Here is a 15,451-nt window from a genome sequence, read left to right on the forward strand (position 1 = left end):
GTACTATTTGTTTTTGAATATTAGCAGCTTGTAATCTCCCCTTTGTCGTGCCTCAGCCATATTATTTGAGACAATTGCACATCTATTTACAGATGCATGCTGCTTCATAAACAATAACCTTTCCAAAATAAGTTAGAAGAACAGCACATGATAAAGTGAATATTTTTATGCGAAGCACATTTTCAATTAACATGGCATGATTTTTATAAACCAATGAAATCATCTTGTAATTGTGCAGTTTAATGTCCTCTAATGTTTTTCTTAATCTAATGTTTTTCTATGACAGGGTAGCCTGAGAAGCAGCAGTCAGATCTCTCCTCAAGAGTTTCTGAGTGAGCTGAAAAGCGGAGCCACCGACGAGAGACTTTTCGCCTGCTTGGATTCACTCCGAGTATCTCTCACCAGTAATCCAGTCAGGTATTGTCCGCATACAAAACACAGGCTGGAATGGTAAACTCTTTTACCCATTGCTCCAACTTTAGAAGCCAGTTTGCTTTCCTTTATGCTAAACTTACTGAATACACAAACACGCACAATCATCAACTGAGTCCAACCCGGCCACCTACTAGGTCTGACCTTTGACATTTGCCCGATGTTATGCAACTCGGCCGCATGCTCTGTGATTTGAGGCTGGAGCAGCGTTGCACGCTGACATTCATTAATATGTATTAGCGATTGCCGCGTTGCCCCGGGTTTTTCCTCCCACCTCTTAATTGTTTGATGCCGCTTGTGATGAACTCACCTGCTGTTTGCCTGCGTTTGTACTGCAAACATGACAGAGGCCTCAACAGGAGGCAGTAGTTGATAAACAATTTTTTATAGTTTTTTAGTCTTTTCTTTTTCTTAACAGCGTTATATTTTTAAAAAGCAGTTCACGTATAGTGTTTGGATGGTTAGAGTTGTACAAATACAGAAGAAAAGGATTGATTATTAAAGGAAATGCATGCTTTATTTGCATTGTGTTGTGACTGTCGACGACATTCTTTTGTCCTTGGCTAATTTTTTTCTTTTTCATTCTGTTATCTTGTTTTGTTATGTTTTATTATTGTGTTTTTCACAGACTGAACGTTTTATTGATTTTTCAGAAAACTGTCAGAATACATTTACACCCGCTCATCTCATACAAGTGACTAAACCAAAAAGTCTCCTTTCTTTCTTACTTTTCAAATATATCTGTACAGCTCATAAGACGACATTGTGTTGTTCTGTTTAGAAATTGACCTTACAAGCACCTTGAGTGCCTTGCTGTAGGACACTCATTTTGTCCAGTGTCCTTTTCATCTGAAACATTTTCCTAATTTCCAATCCTAAAAATCCAATAGATTAGTGGGTTAGAGAAGCCAGTGTGTACGTGCAGATAAAGTTATTACAGCCAGTTAAAGTTAATTTGACAGACTGCATTGAGCAGTGTGTCCAATTTCGAAGTCTATGGACGCCAAAATAAACCTCATTTCAGATGATGAAGACGAGAGCGGGAACGGATAGGACAAACGCGCTCAAGAAGGACTGTCTGTGTTAAACTGTTCATCAGCAGTGCATTCTTTATTGGCATAATTCATGAAATGTCATGATTTCTATTAGCACCCCGAATGTCATTCTGGCACATGCAGCTGTTCATTATGGTTGTGTACGTCGAAGGCAGAATGATCCACAATCGCAGAGCAATGGCTGACCTTGCATGCTAGAGTGTGGCCCGAACATTACTCACACCTGCCGCCTTATCATTTGTTCCTGTGCAAGGTTAAAAACTTCTCCAAACAATTCAATCTTTTTAAATTCTTTTTTTTTGCCATTGTCTGGCTAAGGTATGACACAAAGCTTTTTTTATTTCCGTTGGCTGGAATGATGAAAGCCCACTGTGTATGGACTATATGGGCGTTTGTTTCCTTGGGTTTTATTCTCAAAACAAAGACTTATTTTTCAATCAATATGAAGTGGTTTGTTGCTAAAATTTCTTCAAACAAACCAACAAACAATGCTAGTTTAGAGTTTGACTAAATGCTAATTACATTACGAAATGCAAAGATGTAGAGTTCTGTTCATTAAGAGTAGATTAGCCTGTTTCTCAGGTCGAGAGGACCTTGATGGGCTATTTCACAGTGGGAAGGAAATGTGGAGAGTGATCATTTAAGCAGAAAACATGACTGATCCGTGTAGCCTCATTACAGTGATCTTTTATCTTCAATGCTCTGCGATGAGAAGTGTGAGGGAGAGAAAAGGCCACTGGTATTCCCTAACGTAAATGAGCATATGGTATTTTATCATAACTAGGATTCCCGCAGGTCCCTCTTAGCAGTTCCCTGTTGGAACGTCTGAAAGTTGATATTCACATGCAGTCAAGTCTGATATTGGCCCACACTGGAAGTGATTCTAGTTTTTGCGTTAAGCCTGGGATACACTGCACGATTTTTGGCGAAAGATTGCCATCGTGAAACAATCGTTGCGAATTCTGTGATTGTGCTCTTAATTGGAGGTTCAAAGAGGGACGTTTTCCCAGTCTTGCGGCAAAAGATAGCCTACGACAGGGCTAGTCAGCTGTCGGGCCATGTGCGGCCCTCCAGTCATGTTTATCCGTCCGACCGGTCATCTTTGTCTGATTTAAAATCAGCGTGGTTACGTTTACCTTTACACTGTACTAGGGCTGTCACGTTTATGAAATTTGGCTGACGGTTAATTGTCTAATAATTTGTGACGATTATGACAATTAATTGCCTGGTTTAGGGCTTTGATGTTTAATTCTCATAGATTTTTAGTTTGTTCATGAAATAATTTTTACACGTCGTTGTAATTATTTAAATTAGATTAAATTTTTACAGTAGCCTTAAAGGCGGAGTCCACGATGTTTGAAAGCCAATGTTGATATTTTAAATCACCTAAACAAACACGCCCCTACCCCAATAGAATCTGGATTTTCTGTTGATAGACCCGCCCCACACATACGCAACCCGGCAAGGATGTCGGTTAGTAGACACGCTCCTTACTGCTGATTGGCTATAAGAGTGTTTTGGTAGTCGGCCCGTCTCCTTTTCCAAAGCGTTTTTCAAACATTGTGGACTCCGCTTTTAAAGGGACAAACTGCTCTACAGAGTGTGTTTGTCACTACGTTGACTTAGATGATGACATGTCTGTCCTGTGATGACTATTGTAGCATCTCTATGTGCTTCGAAAGGGAGGGGTGCAATTAGCAACCTCACCACTAGATGCCGCTAAAATCTATACACTGCACCTTTAATGAATATATCTTTTAAAAAACTGAAAAACAAATTTCAAATAAACAAGTTTTGAAAATGTATGTTTCGTACGTTTTGCAGCATTTCTTTAAATGCATTTTTTACATTAAATGGCTTTGCAATGTGTCGCATTGCACTTTTAGTCAAGGAGCGCCATTAGGTACTGTCTCATTTATACAGGCGCTGCAGCTCCCCCTTGTGTTTTTTAGAAAGAAATGCAATCATTGCGGTGATATGAAATCATCGCGATGAGGTCAAACAATCACAGTGAGACGATTATTTAATCATTGTGACAGCCCTACACTGTACATGACAAGTGAAGGCCGTAAACACGGAAAGAGAGTCGTAAAATGGACTGCATTTATATAGGTAAAGGGGCTGCGTGGGCTGCCTTAAATTACGTTAAACGTTAAAATTGGAGACATGAAAATGCCTTTTTATCTCATCAATGCCAAATTGCATTTAACTTGCGCTCACAAAGATTGTACTTGCCAATGTTTGGTTTTGTTTGCTGATGCATGAGGTCCTTCATGTCAAGGTAGCAGGATATTGTACTCATGGGAATTCACACCATTTTCTGCTGCCTCAGTAACATTTAAAAACCTCACACAATTGGGTTGTTTTTAATTAATTTTATCATTGTTTGCACAGATGATATACCTGAGATTTCGTTTAGTGATTGATTAAAGACATCAATCATTGTGATTTTAACTTAAGGGTAATGGCATTTTGATGAATGTTCTTCATGTATTACATTACACTGTAGTTCACTATAGTTTAGTTCACATACACATTTTGTTGTCACTAGGTTTATATGGTCACAGTTCTGCAGTGGCAGATGTTTGATGTCTGTGTGTAGTTAGTAATGAGCTTGATAAACAGTGTTTTGTGTATGTGGCAGACCTTTTGGTTGGCTGGTGTTTGATTTCCACTGTCATTTTCTTTACCCTGTTCTCAATACCACGGATGAGAAGAACAAGAGATGATGGCGCGTGCGCATAGGGCATGCACACCAAGGATATGTAGGGGGCGTAATTTATGCACACACTTCCTTTTCTGCTCAGGCGAGACATCTGATTGGACGAGTGAGCGATGTTTCCATTACCACGTTTCCCATTGTGACTGACATTGATTTTTACCCCTCCTATTTCCCTCCTACTTAGTATCAGTTCAGAAGTTCATCCTCGCATCACATGAAATGCTGAATGCTTTTGAGAAGACACCTTTTCTGATTTAGTAAGCCCCATCACACTTTACCAATTGTGAAGTGTGTTAAATATCAAGTGGGATGACCGAAACAAGGACATAGCGAATGGATAATGATATTTCTTCTGCTACTTTTTACAGTATGATAAGTGCCTTGCTTTCCAATGTTATATTGAGAAAAAAAAATCTAGAAAAGATCCGACTTTAGGGATATTTTTCATATTATATTTAGGTATGAAAATGTTTACATTTCTTTTGACTTTTCCACCATCGTGCAGGAATGAATAATAAATTCTGCGCAATTTATTTTGGGATTGCCGTAACTGTTTAGGGTCTGGAAACCATGGCTGCTTTGAATGAGCAAGAGCCACCCAAGAGTCCATATGGGTGATTCACGCGAAATTAGACTTATGAGGTGTCATGAAACATTTTGATAAAAAAATTAAATGCAAAGAGTATCAAAATAAGAAGCATACAGTTACAAACATCTCTTCATGTACTATTTTGCACATGATTTCAAATGACATCATACAAACCCATTTTGTTTTTTTCCACATTTAAGAGTAACATTTCATTACCACAACTTGTCCATGACTGGATTTGGGTTTTTTGACATGGAAATATTTATAATTAAAAAATCTAAAAATAAAAAGCTTCAGTGCATGTTATACTATAAACATTTACAGTTTAGAAACATGTGGTACTTGGTTATCATTGGTAAATGTAGAGACAATAATACGGAATATAAATGTGTCCAAGAAAAATTTTCTCATCCTCCGCAATTTTCAATTATTGTTTAAGCCCTCAATGAACTAAAATTTAAAAAAAAATATTGGAAGGGACATAATTGACTGTGATACTCAAGATGGCTACCAGGTAAGCAGTTCTTATTTTTTCTCTCCAGATAAAAGTTAATATTTTGTTTGTCATAGTACCTAGACAACTTTTTAGTTCTCATTACCAAAACATGAGTTTGTAAATGCATATATTTAATGTAACAGCAGGTTGCGGTAATGATAATTTTTAATAATGATAATCTAAAAAATGTAAATAATTTTATAGGAAATATTTTTTTAATCCTCTAAAAATGGTTATAGTAAGTTCAGACCTTAATCTTATATGTGCAAAAAAAATTGGCTTCAATGGCTTTTTATAAATTCTGATGCTGGACACCTTCTAAATTTGAATTTTGTGAGAATCACCCATATGACTGAGACGTAAAGCAACAAATCACGTATCGCATTGAACCGCGTCATGTTTAGGGGTGTGGAGATGTCTTTACAATAACAGACCAGTGTGAAACCTTCATTTAGTGTACAACAATCATCTCTTAAGTTTATAACAAAGGCAGACATGTACAAAAATTTATTTTAGGTTTAAGCAGAACTCTTGAATGTTTTAAAGACTTTATGCCAGGGGTGTCCAATTCTGATCCTGGAGGGCCTGTGTTTCTGCAGAGTTTTTCTCCAACCCTAATCAAACACACCTGATCCAGCTTAACTTTCAGGCAGGTGTGTTGTGGGAGGTTTCAGCTAAACTCTGCAGGGCACCGGCCCTCCAAGACCGAGTTTGGACACCCCAAATTTTTAACCTTGCAAATTTTAATCAGACGGATTTGTGTTGTTTCCAGGCAGACAGTTAAAGACAGCAACACACATGTCCCAGAATATCTGTATAATTCAACCAATCAGATGATGACTTCGAAGCTGCTGAAGTGTTAACATTTAGTGTGGCGTTCACATCAGCCGTTCAGCCATTAGTCCGTGGGCTTGACGTCAAAGAATGAGGCTACCGTTTAGATTGCATGCAGTTACATTTTCAGTATTGTTTGAAACTGCCTTTGCGTCAGAAGTATGCCTATGATTGCTTGAAATATTGCATGTGTAGGCAGCTTTCTAATTTTTAAAACATAGCTAGTGATGTCGCATAAAACAGCAGTGACCTCAGTGAAACGATTAGCATCTTCTCTCTCTCTCTCTCTCTCTCTCTCTCTCTCTCTCTAACCCCTCTTGCTCGTTTTCTCCCATCCTTTTTATCCCAGTGTCGAAACTCTGGACAGATGTGCTCTTGTCCCGACATGTGTGGGGAGATGAAATATAAAGCATGTAATTTCCCTTGGGTCCAATAAAATGGGCTGCCAGTTCTCTATGCGAACCGAGGATGGAAAAAAATGAAATACTCCAAGTTATTTCAGAGCGAGACATGTTTCTTTTGTACTGGTCCACTCTCCATTCCCTCTTTCCATCTACCATGTTTTCTGAAAGGCATGTTAGTTTTCTCTCTGAACAAGTGAAAATGTGCAAAACACTTTAATTTGAGGGGAACGGGGTTATGGACGCACATTAGAAGAGTGACCATGAGAACAAAATTGCCAGGAGCAGAATTAGACAAAAAAAATGGCTCGTTGTCCACCAATATATTTTAAATATTCACAAAGGCTTTGTACATGTGAACCTTCCAGAATGTATTTTTTCAATTTGAGAGAGAGAATATACACACCAAGAAATACGGTTCTCTTTTATAAAGTACACCTTAAGAGTGTATATACCTCAAAGGTACATATTGGTACAAAGTTCATCTGTACCTAATTGATAAATATTAGGATCTTTTAAAAGTCCCAGTGACAGCTTTTTTCAGGGAGAAAAATTAAGAGTAATGTTAAAGGGGGGGGTTTCACAAGACTTTAAGATGTAAAATAAATCTTTGGGGTCTCCAGAGTACGCATGTAAAGTTTTAGCTTAAAATACTATATCGATAATTTATTCTAACATGTTCTCATTGCAACTTTGCAGGTGTGAGCAAAAATGTGCCATTTTGGGGTTTGTCCTTTTAAATGCAAATGATTTGATCTCTGCACTAAATGGCAGTCCTGTGGTTGGATAGTGCCGATTAAGGGGTGGTATTATCACCTTCTGACATCACAAGGGGATTTTTTCACATGCTTGTAGAGAATGGTTTACCAAAACTAAGTTACTGGGTTGATTTTTCACATTTTCTAGGTTGATAGAAGCACTGTGCATCCAATTATTGCACTTAAACATAGAAAAGGATGATATGTCCTCTTTAATATATTAAGAAAGTAGTATAAAGCATGTTTGGCTACTCTTGTGTAATTATACATTAAAGTGCCACGTAATTACAATTAACAACATGTACTTATTATAGGGTTAAACTTTGGTTTTGGGTTACTTATATGTAATTATGCATAACCACAAGTTATTTTTTATGATGAACTGAGATGCATATACACTGTGCAGTGTGCACTAATTTCTGCATTGAAATTTTCTGCATTCTTCTACAGGATAGATTTAAATATGATGAAGACAGTTAATTGGAGCTCAGAGTATATATTTTTTGTTGAAGACATTCAAAGTAAGTAATGAATTTTCTTTCAAAGGAGTTTTTATCTAAAAGCGTCTAGCTTTCTGTGAAATACTGCAGGTGCAGATTCCATGCGGGCCTGCTGAGAGTGAAACCAGCTGATTTAGCTTGTTGCTCATTCGAAACGCTGGATTTACTGGGCCCTTTAAACCAATTAGGACTCATCAAAAAGTACATCCACACTCTTTGGGGCTGCTAACGTTTTGCCAGATTTTCTTTCTCTTTCTTATTTTCGTTTTCCCATGTGTATTTTAGTTTTTGCAAGTTTACCCCTTGGTATTTGTTTGGAAAGAAAGCTAAAAGGTAATGCTAATCTAAATATGGTGGTATACTATGCAATTAACAGTTTAAATACTGATTAATCGATTGCCAGAAATCTAGTTTAAAATGAATAGGATTTAAGTACTGAATGATGACCATTTGCTACATTACGTGTGGAACCAATCAGATCTGCTTGCTACATATATGACTGAACGTAGCTCAGCTCAGAGCCCTTTAGGGCGCACTCACATTTTAGAAAATTGAGAAATTATTATTTGCATGCAGCTTAAAAGGATTTTTCTGACCTATAGACTGTTTCGAGTTGCCATCCATTCTCTGCACTTTTGCCTTTTTTCTCTTTTCAAAACTGGTTTGATTACAAAGTCTAAAACCAAATTTAGTGTAATACGCCATGGCCTTATTACACAGGCCTTTGTGCTGTCAGTAACAATTTGTCTAATAGCCCATTATTGAGCCCTAGTTGCTTCTGTGCAGAATGTCTTTCTTTATTTGTCCTCCAGTGCCTCCAGTCCCCGTGTTGTTCTGGAGAATAAACTGGTTTGAGCACTTGGTTCTGTCTCCAGTAAGCATGTTTAGCTGTGCTGGTGAAGCTGAAGGCAGTGCGTGTTGCATCAGTGAGTCTGTGCTCTGACTCTCTCCACAAATCACACTGTGTCTATGGTTTCCACCAGGGACAGACTGCCCATGGTCTCTCCTCCAGCTCTGGCCCAGTGTTTGGCTGGTCATGGCCCATCAAGCTCTCTTTCAGAATGGAGAAAGGGAGAGCGCATCATTATCCTTTTAAATCATCACTGGGGCCACTAGTTTGTTGTGTTGTTTGATTCATTGATATAACTGGTGCTTTCAGATTTTATTTTTTCTTTGAGCATTTCAACCATCTTGAAATGGCAACAATGCATTTGTGAGGTTTTGACAGTACCTGCTTGATCAAACAATGAAACCATGAAGTCGTATAAGTGAAGGACCAGTTTAAAAACATACTAATAGACTTCTGCTATCGACTAATAGCACATTTCCACACCTCACATTTAAATGTTACTATATTTTAGATTTGAGTAGTCACAATGAAACCAAATAGTGATTGTGTTATTTTCGTGATGTGTAATTTAGACTAGCAGTAGCGGAGCGACGCAATCTCATTGATTTCCATGGAAGCTTGGTGACTGGATGGGGCATATCCACTTGCGCGAAAAAGTTGAGAAATCTTTTAATTTATGCAAATTATGATCGACTTTCTGGAGCGACTGCCAATTAGAACGAAGCAGTGGAGTTCACGTCATCCGTCTCTCTTTAGTTACTGGAGTGGACGATACTAATTTATGAAAAGAAGATATAGAAACGCCTCTTTTGAAAGAGACGATCGACACACAGCGACAAAGTCGCTTATAATGTACCTTAACTAAGTGAAACGGCTAATGAAATTATAAAAGGTAGAGTTGGACTTGAATTCAGCCAATGATAATTGATTGGATTGTTGATAGTTGGGTCATGTTGCTATTTGCTAATGGCTGCAATCTTTTCCTAAACTCACTTGCCATACCCCGTGACCGGAAGTAAAGAGCTAACTGTTGTTTCCTGAGAAGGGAACAAGACGCTGCATCTCCCTTGCCATACTTCCTGCTTCCCGTAGTGCCGTCTTTGGCAATATTTCCTGGCTCCCGCATCACCCTGTCTTTGTCGTTAAGCCTCACCATTAGTTGAATTTGATATACAAATTCAGACGCACTTAACCCTGGAGGCGTCCCCAAAGTGTCACAGCAGTGACGCAGCGCGAGTTCCCTCAAAAGGGAACTGTAACGATTTATCTTAAAAGGTAACACGATGCAACCTTGCTCTCACTTGAAATGTGTCCCCACATTTAGTCCTTGAATTTGAGGGGTATTTGCACCTGGAAAGTCTTTGAAAGGTCCTTGAATTTGAAGTAAACTAAGGTGTGGGAACCCAGCAGATAAGTCATTTGTAAAAATACCACAGTATTCCAAAAAAATTACAGTTTTTAATTTCTATTTTGTCGTGACTTTACGTGAGAGACATTTTGTTCACTGGCATTGCAAAACATGTTTTTTAAATAAAAAAAGGTGGCAAGGAGTTTTATCAAAGCAGTCTTTCTTTGTTTTTACCATGTTTGTGTGCGCTGTTCATTTTTCTTCAGGTTATCAGTTGTTTCTTTCCATTCTTTCCATTTTCTCGCTCCTCGCGACCCATTTCTGCTTGTGAATGCAGATCCCACACCTCCTCCTCCTAGGGGTCAGCCAATCTCTCACTCCTGATTTGGGCTAGCAGCTTTTGTTTTGACTTGTGTGCAGTTTTTTTGCATCTATTATCAGGTTTTCCTTTTCTCTCTCCATCTCACCCCTGCTCTCACACTTTCTCTTGTTGTGCGAGTTGCCCAAAGTAATTCCCACTTCTCTAAAAAGAAGACTCGCACCCTCAACCCTCAGCTGCCCTCCTCTGAAAACCAAACCCATCCGCACAAACTGCGTACAACCCCTGCCCTCTTCCTTTCTCTTGCTAAGCTGAGGCGTTATTGTAGGGCACATAATTGTATTAAACGAAGGTGATAAATGGCGCTGACAAACAGGTGGAAATTGGTTTTAGATATTGTATTAAAACTGACCTTCAGGTTTAAGGCTTTAGATTTGTTATTTTGTCAGACACACAATACCGAGTGACTCCGTGAGCCAAGTGGAGACGTTCTGATCCTTGGCTTCTTGACACCGACCTCGCATCTCTGCATTTCACAATTTATTTAGCTGCTAATTCTTCCTATTCATTAATAATGACAAGGTTTCATGCCTTCATTCCATCATCTTTGCTAAAGCTCTTGGCATATTTCTCTGTGTGCCTGGTGTGTAAATCCAAATTCTTCATCTTGCGGTTTGAAGTCTGCATCAAGCAGTGCAAATTACTTTTTCCACATTAATTGTTTCATTCATACAAGTTTGATGTATTTGTTGGTGTGATCAGAAGCAGTATGATTATTAAGCAGAAATGATTAATGATCTTAATTAAACACTGGTTTAGAGAGGAAGGGGTGTGTAGACATGAGAAGATGAACGTTATTCAGATAATCCTAGACAAATGAATGTAAAGTAGAGTCAAAATGACGAACACTGGAATCTGGTTTCTGTTTCGATGTGAGGAAAATTATGCTGTTTACAAGGGCCCGAGAGAAAACTAGAGACTGTTAGAAAGTGAGTTGGTCTGCACTGCTGAACTGTTTAAAGTTTGCATCGAGTGTGTAGGAGGAAGAGAGGGCAAGGCAGAGCATGAGACAGGTGAAAGCCCTGGCATTTCCTAGCATGCCGTAGCATCACCCAGTGCTTTTATGTGTGCATAAATAAGTATTTATGAACGTGTCTGTATGGCTTGCTAGGTCTCTTTATTGTAGCTTGCTGTGTGTGTTTATTTGTTGCAAACTAATGATGCTGCACCTTTGTTCAGAACTAAATCACCTTTCTTTTACTTTGTAAAAGTTTAGTTTTTATAGCAAACTATTCTGTCTGTCTATATAGAGCACACACATGTTGTTTTTTTCTGTTTGTTACATATTTAGCCTGAAATGGGTTTGTGCTAATATTTCTGTGTATTGGTCTGGATGATTCTGGTCCCGGTTTGGATTTTGAGGTGTCCCCCGCAGGCACTTTTACTGCTTTAAAACTCTTTCCTCATCACATAGCTTTTTGCTCTACTTAGCCTTGAAGCAGGTATGGCGGTATGAGAGTGTCTTTGTGTATAAGGGTACATACATCAAAAGCTCATCTATCCGTTTGTCTTTTTAGTGTATAGTGCAGGAACACTGACTAGATAGAATATGGGTAATTTTACTGTCCTATAAACAGATAATTTACAACATTCACATGTTACTTTACATTATAAGTTTACATTTACATGACTGTAAAGATTAGTGTTGTTGCTATTAGGGCTGTCACTTTTTATTCGATATTCGAATATGCATTCGAACATGACGTGAAATATCCGTATTCGAACTATAAATAAACCATCCGGTTTTTAAAATGACATGTTTAGCGCATTTTTTACAGTAACACCTCGTAATAGGAAGGAAGAGTGAGAGTGAGACCGACGGCAACTGTGCACAAGAGAGGGAGTCAAATTGGACCAACATGAACCTAATGTGCATGTCAAGATAGAATTATAGTTTGTATATAAAATTACATTATTATAGTGTTAAATATTATAGCAGAATAAAAAGCTTGTGTTAATACGCTAGCATTATGAAATTAGCGCGTATGAAGATAATTTCATCATGTTTACAACGCAATGTAAACTTTATATTAAACTACAACAGCATTTGTCTTGTAAACGGATTTTAAATGATCATGTGCTGACTGTCGCGTGAGTCAAGTGAGCTCTGCTTAACTCATCGGTAAGTTTTATATCATCTCAAATATCAAATGGTTTGCGCTCTCTATCATTAAAAACGGGCAAGCAAACAGCACGCGCAGAGATAATGCACTTGTCAATGACGGCTCACAAACACCCGAGATAGTCTATATATGTGTGCTTGTTGTCAATGAGATATCTTCTCACAAACAGGCTCAAGCGTGGGATATGTGTGCTTGTCAATGGATGGCATTATATCCGCGGAATTCAGCGGAGTTTTCCGCCGATATCTGCGGGCGCTGATTTCGTTTGGTCTTTGCTATATGCCTTACTCCTGCTGCTGTTTAAGTTGTCACCTGTTCTGAGTCGTTGTTATTCATAAGTTGATAACCTTCTGTTTCAAACATTAAGTAAAAAAAGTAATGCAGACAGCCCTGTTTATGACTGTCACTGTTAATAAATTGAATCTCCATTACGTTGTTTTTTTTTTTTTTATACGCGCGGGTGCACCTAGATATTCGAATATATTCGGATACATTGCATGATATTCGATATCCGTTCGAATGAGATTTTTCTCAAAAGTGACAGCCCTAGTTGCTATGTCTTATAACTTGGAGATTTCTTTGCTTATTGTAAACAGTAATTGGTCAGTGACACAAACGGTTTGGCAAGATGAGAAGATCTTCAAAAATCTAAAAAAAAACAACTTGTTTTTTTGTGCCAAAAAAATTAAATATTAAATATTTTAATCCACCTTGATGGCATGTAAGCCTAATCATAAAAAAAAACATTTTAAAATATAATTTTATTAGTCATTTCTAAATGTAAATTTTAATGCGTTTTTGTAATATTTCTCCTGACATATGCTGAAAACAGTTCTGTTTTCTAAATAATCTTTGACAAATTATGTAAAAATGTATGTAAAAAATCATATTACACTAAACTAGATGATTATATTTTATTCCACATTTTTTATTAATATATTTTAATTTAAAAAATACTAGTATTGACTAGGGTTGTAACGATACACTAAGCTCGCGGTTCGATCTTATAACTTGATGCTTGGCTCACGATACGATACACATCACTGTTTTTGGAAGCAAATTAAAACAATTAAACTGATATTTAAATTTCAGATTAATTTTCATAATATTAACAGTTTCAGTAACTTTTTTGTTGTACATAACACTTAATAAAGAATTTTAACATTTTAAGGCTTAACTGAACCTTCTGTAGTGAAGTTCTGTCACTGAATAAAGGGACATTTTTACATAAAATTACAATTAAGGGATTTAGCAGGAGCGTTGTTAGATATAAAGCTCTACTGGGACACATGGCCCCTATTGTTTTCTGACTTTTTTGAAAGCCTAACACTTTTATACAATGTCCTTTGCTTAACCTATTCCTACATTTATTTAAAAATATTTAAGTATCATGTTCATTATATTTAACATGAACATTGTTAATATGTTTGAAGGCATGCATGGCATAAAAGATTTGCAAATAATGATAGCAGAGAACATATTTTCTTGCACATTTGCATTTTACATTATACAATTTTATGACTGATATACAAAAATAATCTCAGTCATAGTTACTGCCAACTGTGTCCTTCAGCTAGTGAACTAAATATTAATTTCATATCTGAAAATGCAGAAAAATATAACACATACATGTGCTGATTTTTTTCAGCAGCAATGCATTTCTATAGACTTGACAGAGGTTTACTTGAGATTTTTCCTCTAATGTTTAAGACCTGACTGGGTAAGGATTAAACTCCCTTAAACTCATCATCTCTCATTTCTGCTTCCCTTTCCCTGATTTGCACAAAACATTTCTGATGTCCATGTACATGTACAGGAGCCACTAATGATCGAGTCAAAATAAGATTATCATTATTATTTAGAAACTTATGTTTTGTCTGGACATGTGTTTGTGCGTGCATGCGTCCGTGCGATTGATTAAGATTCCCGTTGAGTGATATGAAAACAAAATGCTGGCAGACGTTGGACTTAAAAGATGATGGGGCATTATCTATATCAATTTCTGTTTGTACCAAAGTCATGTTGCTGACCTTTAGTTTAAGCTGCAGGTGATTCAAGCTATGTCTGTGTGACTGCGGTGAAGCACAGGTGACGCAGAGTAGATCACGTGTTGACCGGTCAACGAATAAAATTAAAAGAACGTCATCGTATAAATATCCCCATCATGCACAATGCAACATCGTGGCATTTTTTTTTTGTATTGCGAAGTATCGTCACATCCCTAGTATTGACACAGACCAGTTACACCACATTGACATTTTTGCAATGATCCTCCAAATATTCTTTCAAAGTGAAATAAAACCAGTAATTTTAGACTTGGTCCTCAAAAAAGAGAATGTATGCAAGTAATCTGCAATTTTATATATTTTTTAAAACCCTTTTTACATTTAATTTAACCATATAGTCACGTCATTGACCCTAATTTCAATTTTTAAGCGAACTTCATTGCTCATATGATCCCTGACTAGTGATGTACCGATCATGATTTGTCATGGCCAATCCCATTTGCTGATTTTTTTTTTACAAGCAAATGGGAAGATTATGATACCAGTGCAGATCTTTTTATTTTAGCAACAAACAAAAAGACATGAAAGAGTACATCAACAAGTACATGTATTAACTTGCTAACAGGCTTAACTAGCCTTAAAATAACTGTAGCTATTTGAAATTAGAGACAACAACTGCACAAGCATAATGATCAAAGATGTAACATACTTGTGGCATCAGAAGTTGTTTTACTTTAAAATTAGATTTAAACGTTTCATAATTAATAGGCTATATCATAATTATAATATTTTTTATCATTTTCAGATTTCAAGAAAAACAGAGCACTCTGACTTGAGCTTTCTAAAATTAGGCTAAATAAAAAACACCTGCACGAAGCAAAAACACCAGGCATGCTGAATAAAAGCGCAAATTCACTCTCAAAATGAGTAGATGGCACTTTTACAGCGGTTTCCAGGG

General features: G+C 37.2%; 1 protein-coding gene across 4 annotated transcripts in view; it reads left to right on the top strand.

Moving 5' to 3' along the window:
* Positions 1-15,451, top strand: part of diaph3 (diaphanous-related formin 3) — a 391,776-nt gene that overhangs the window by 80,881 nt on the left and 295,444 nt on the right. For all 4 annotated transcript variants that reach the window (XM_073876167.1, XM_073876164.1, XM_073876165.1 and 1 more), the window contains one exon: positions 287-417. In XM_073876167.1, coding sequence (XP_073732268.1) covers positions 287-417 — 131 coding nt within the window. The remainder of the gene's footprint in view (positions 1-286; positions 418-15,451) is intronic.

Source organism: Misgurnus anguillicaudatus, chromosome 14 (assembly GCF_027580225.2).
Source record: "Misgurnus anguillicaudatus chromosome 14, ASM2758022v2, whole genome shotgun sequence".
Lineage (NCBI taxonomy): Eukaryota > Metazoa > Chordata > Actinopteri > Cypriniformes > Cobitidae > Misgurnus > Misgurnus anguillicaudatus.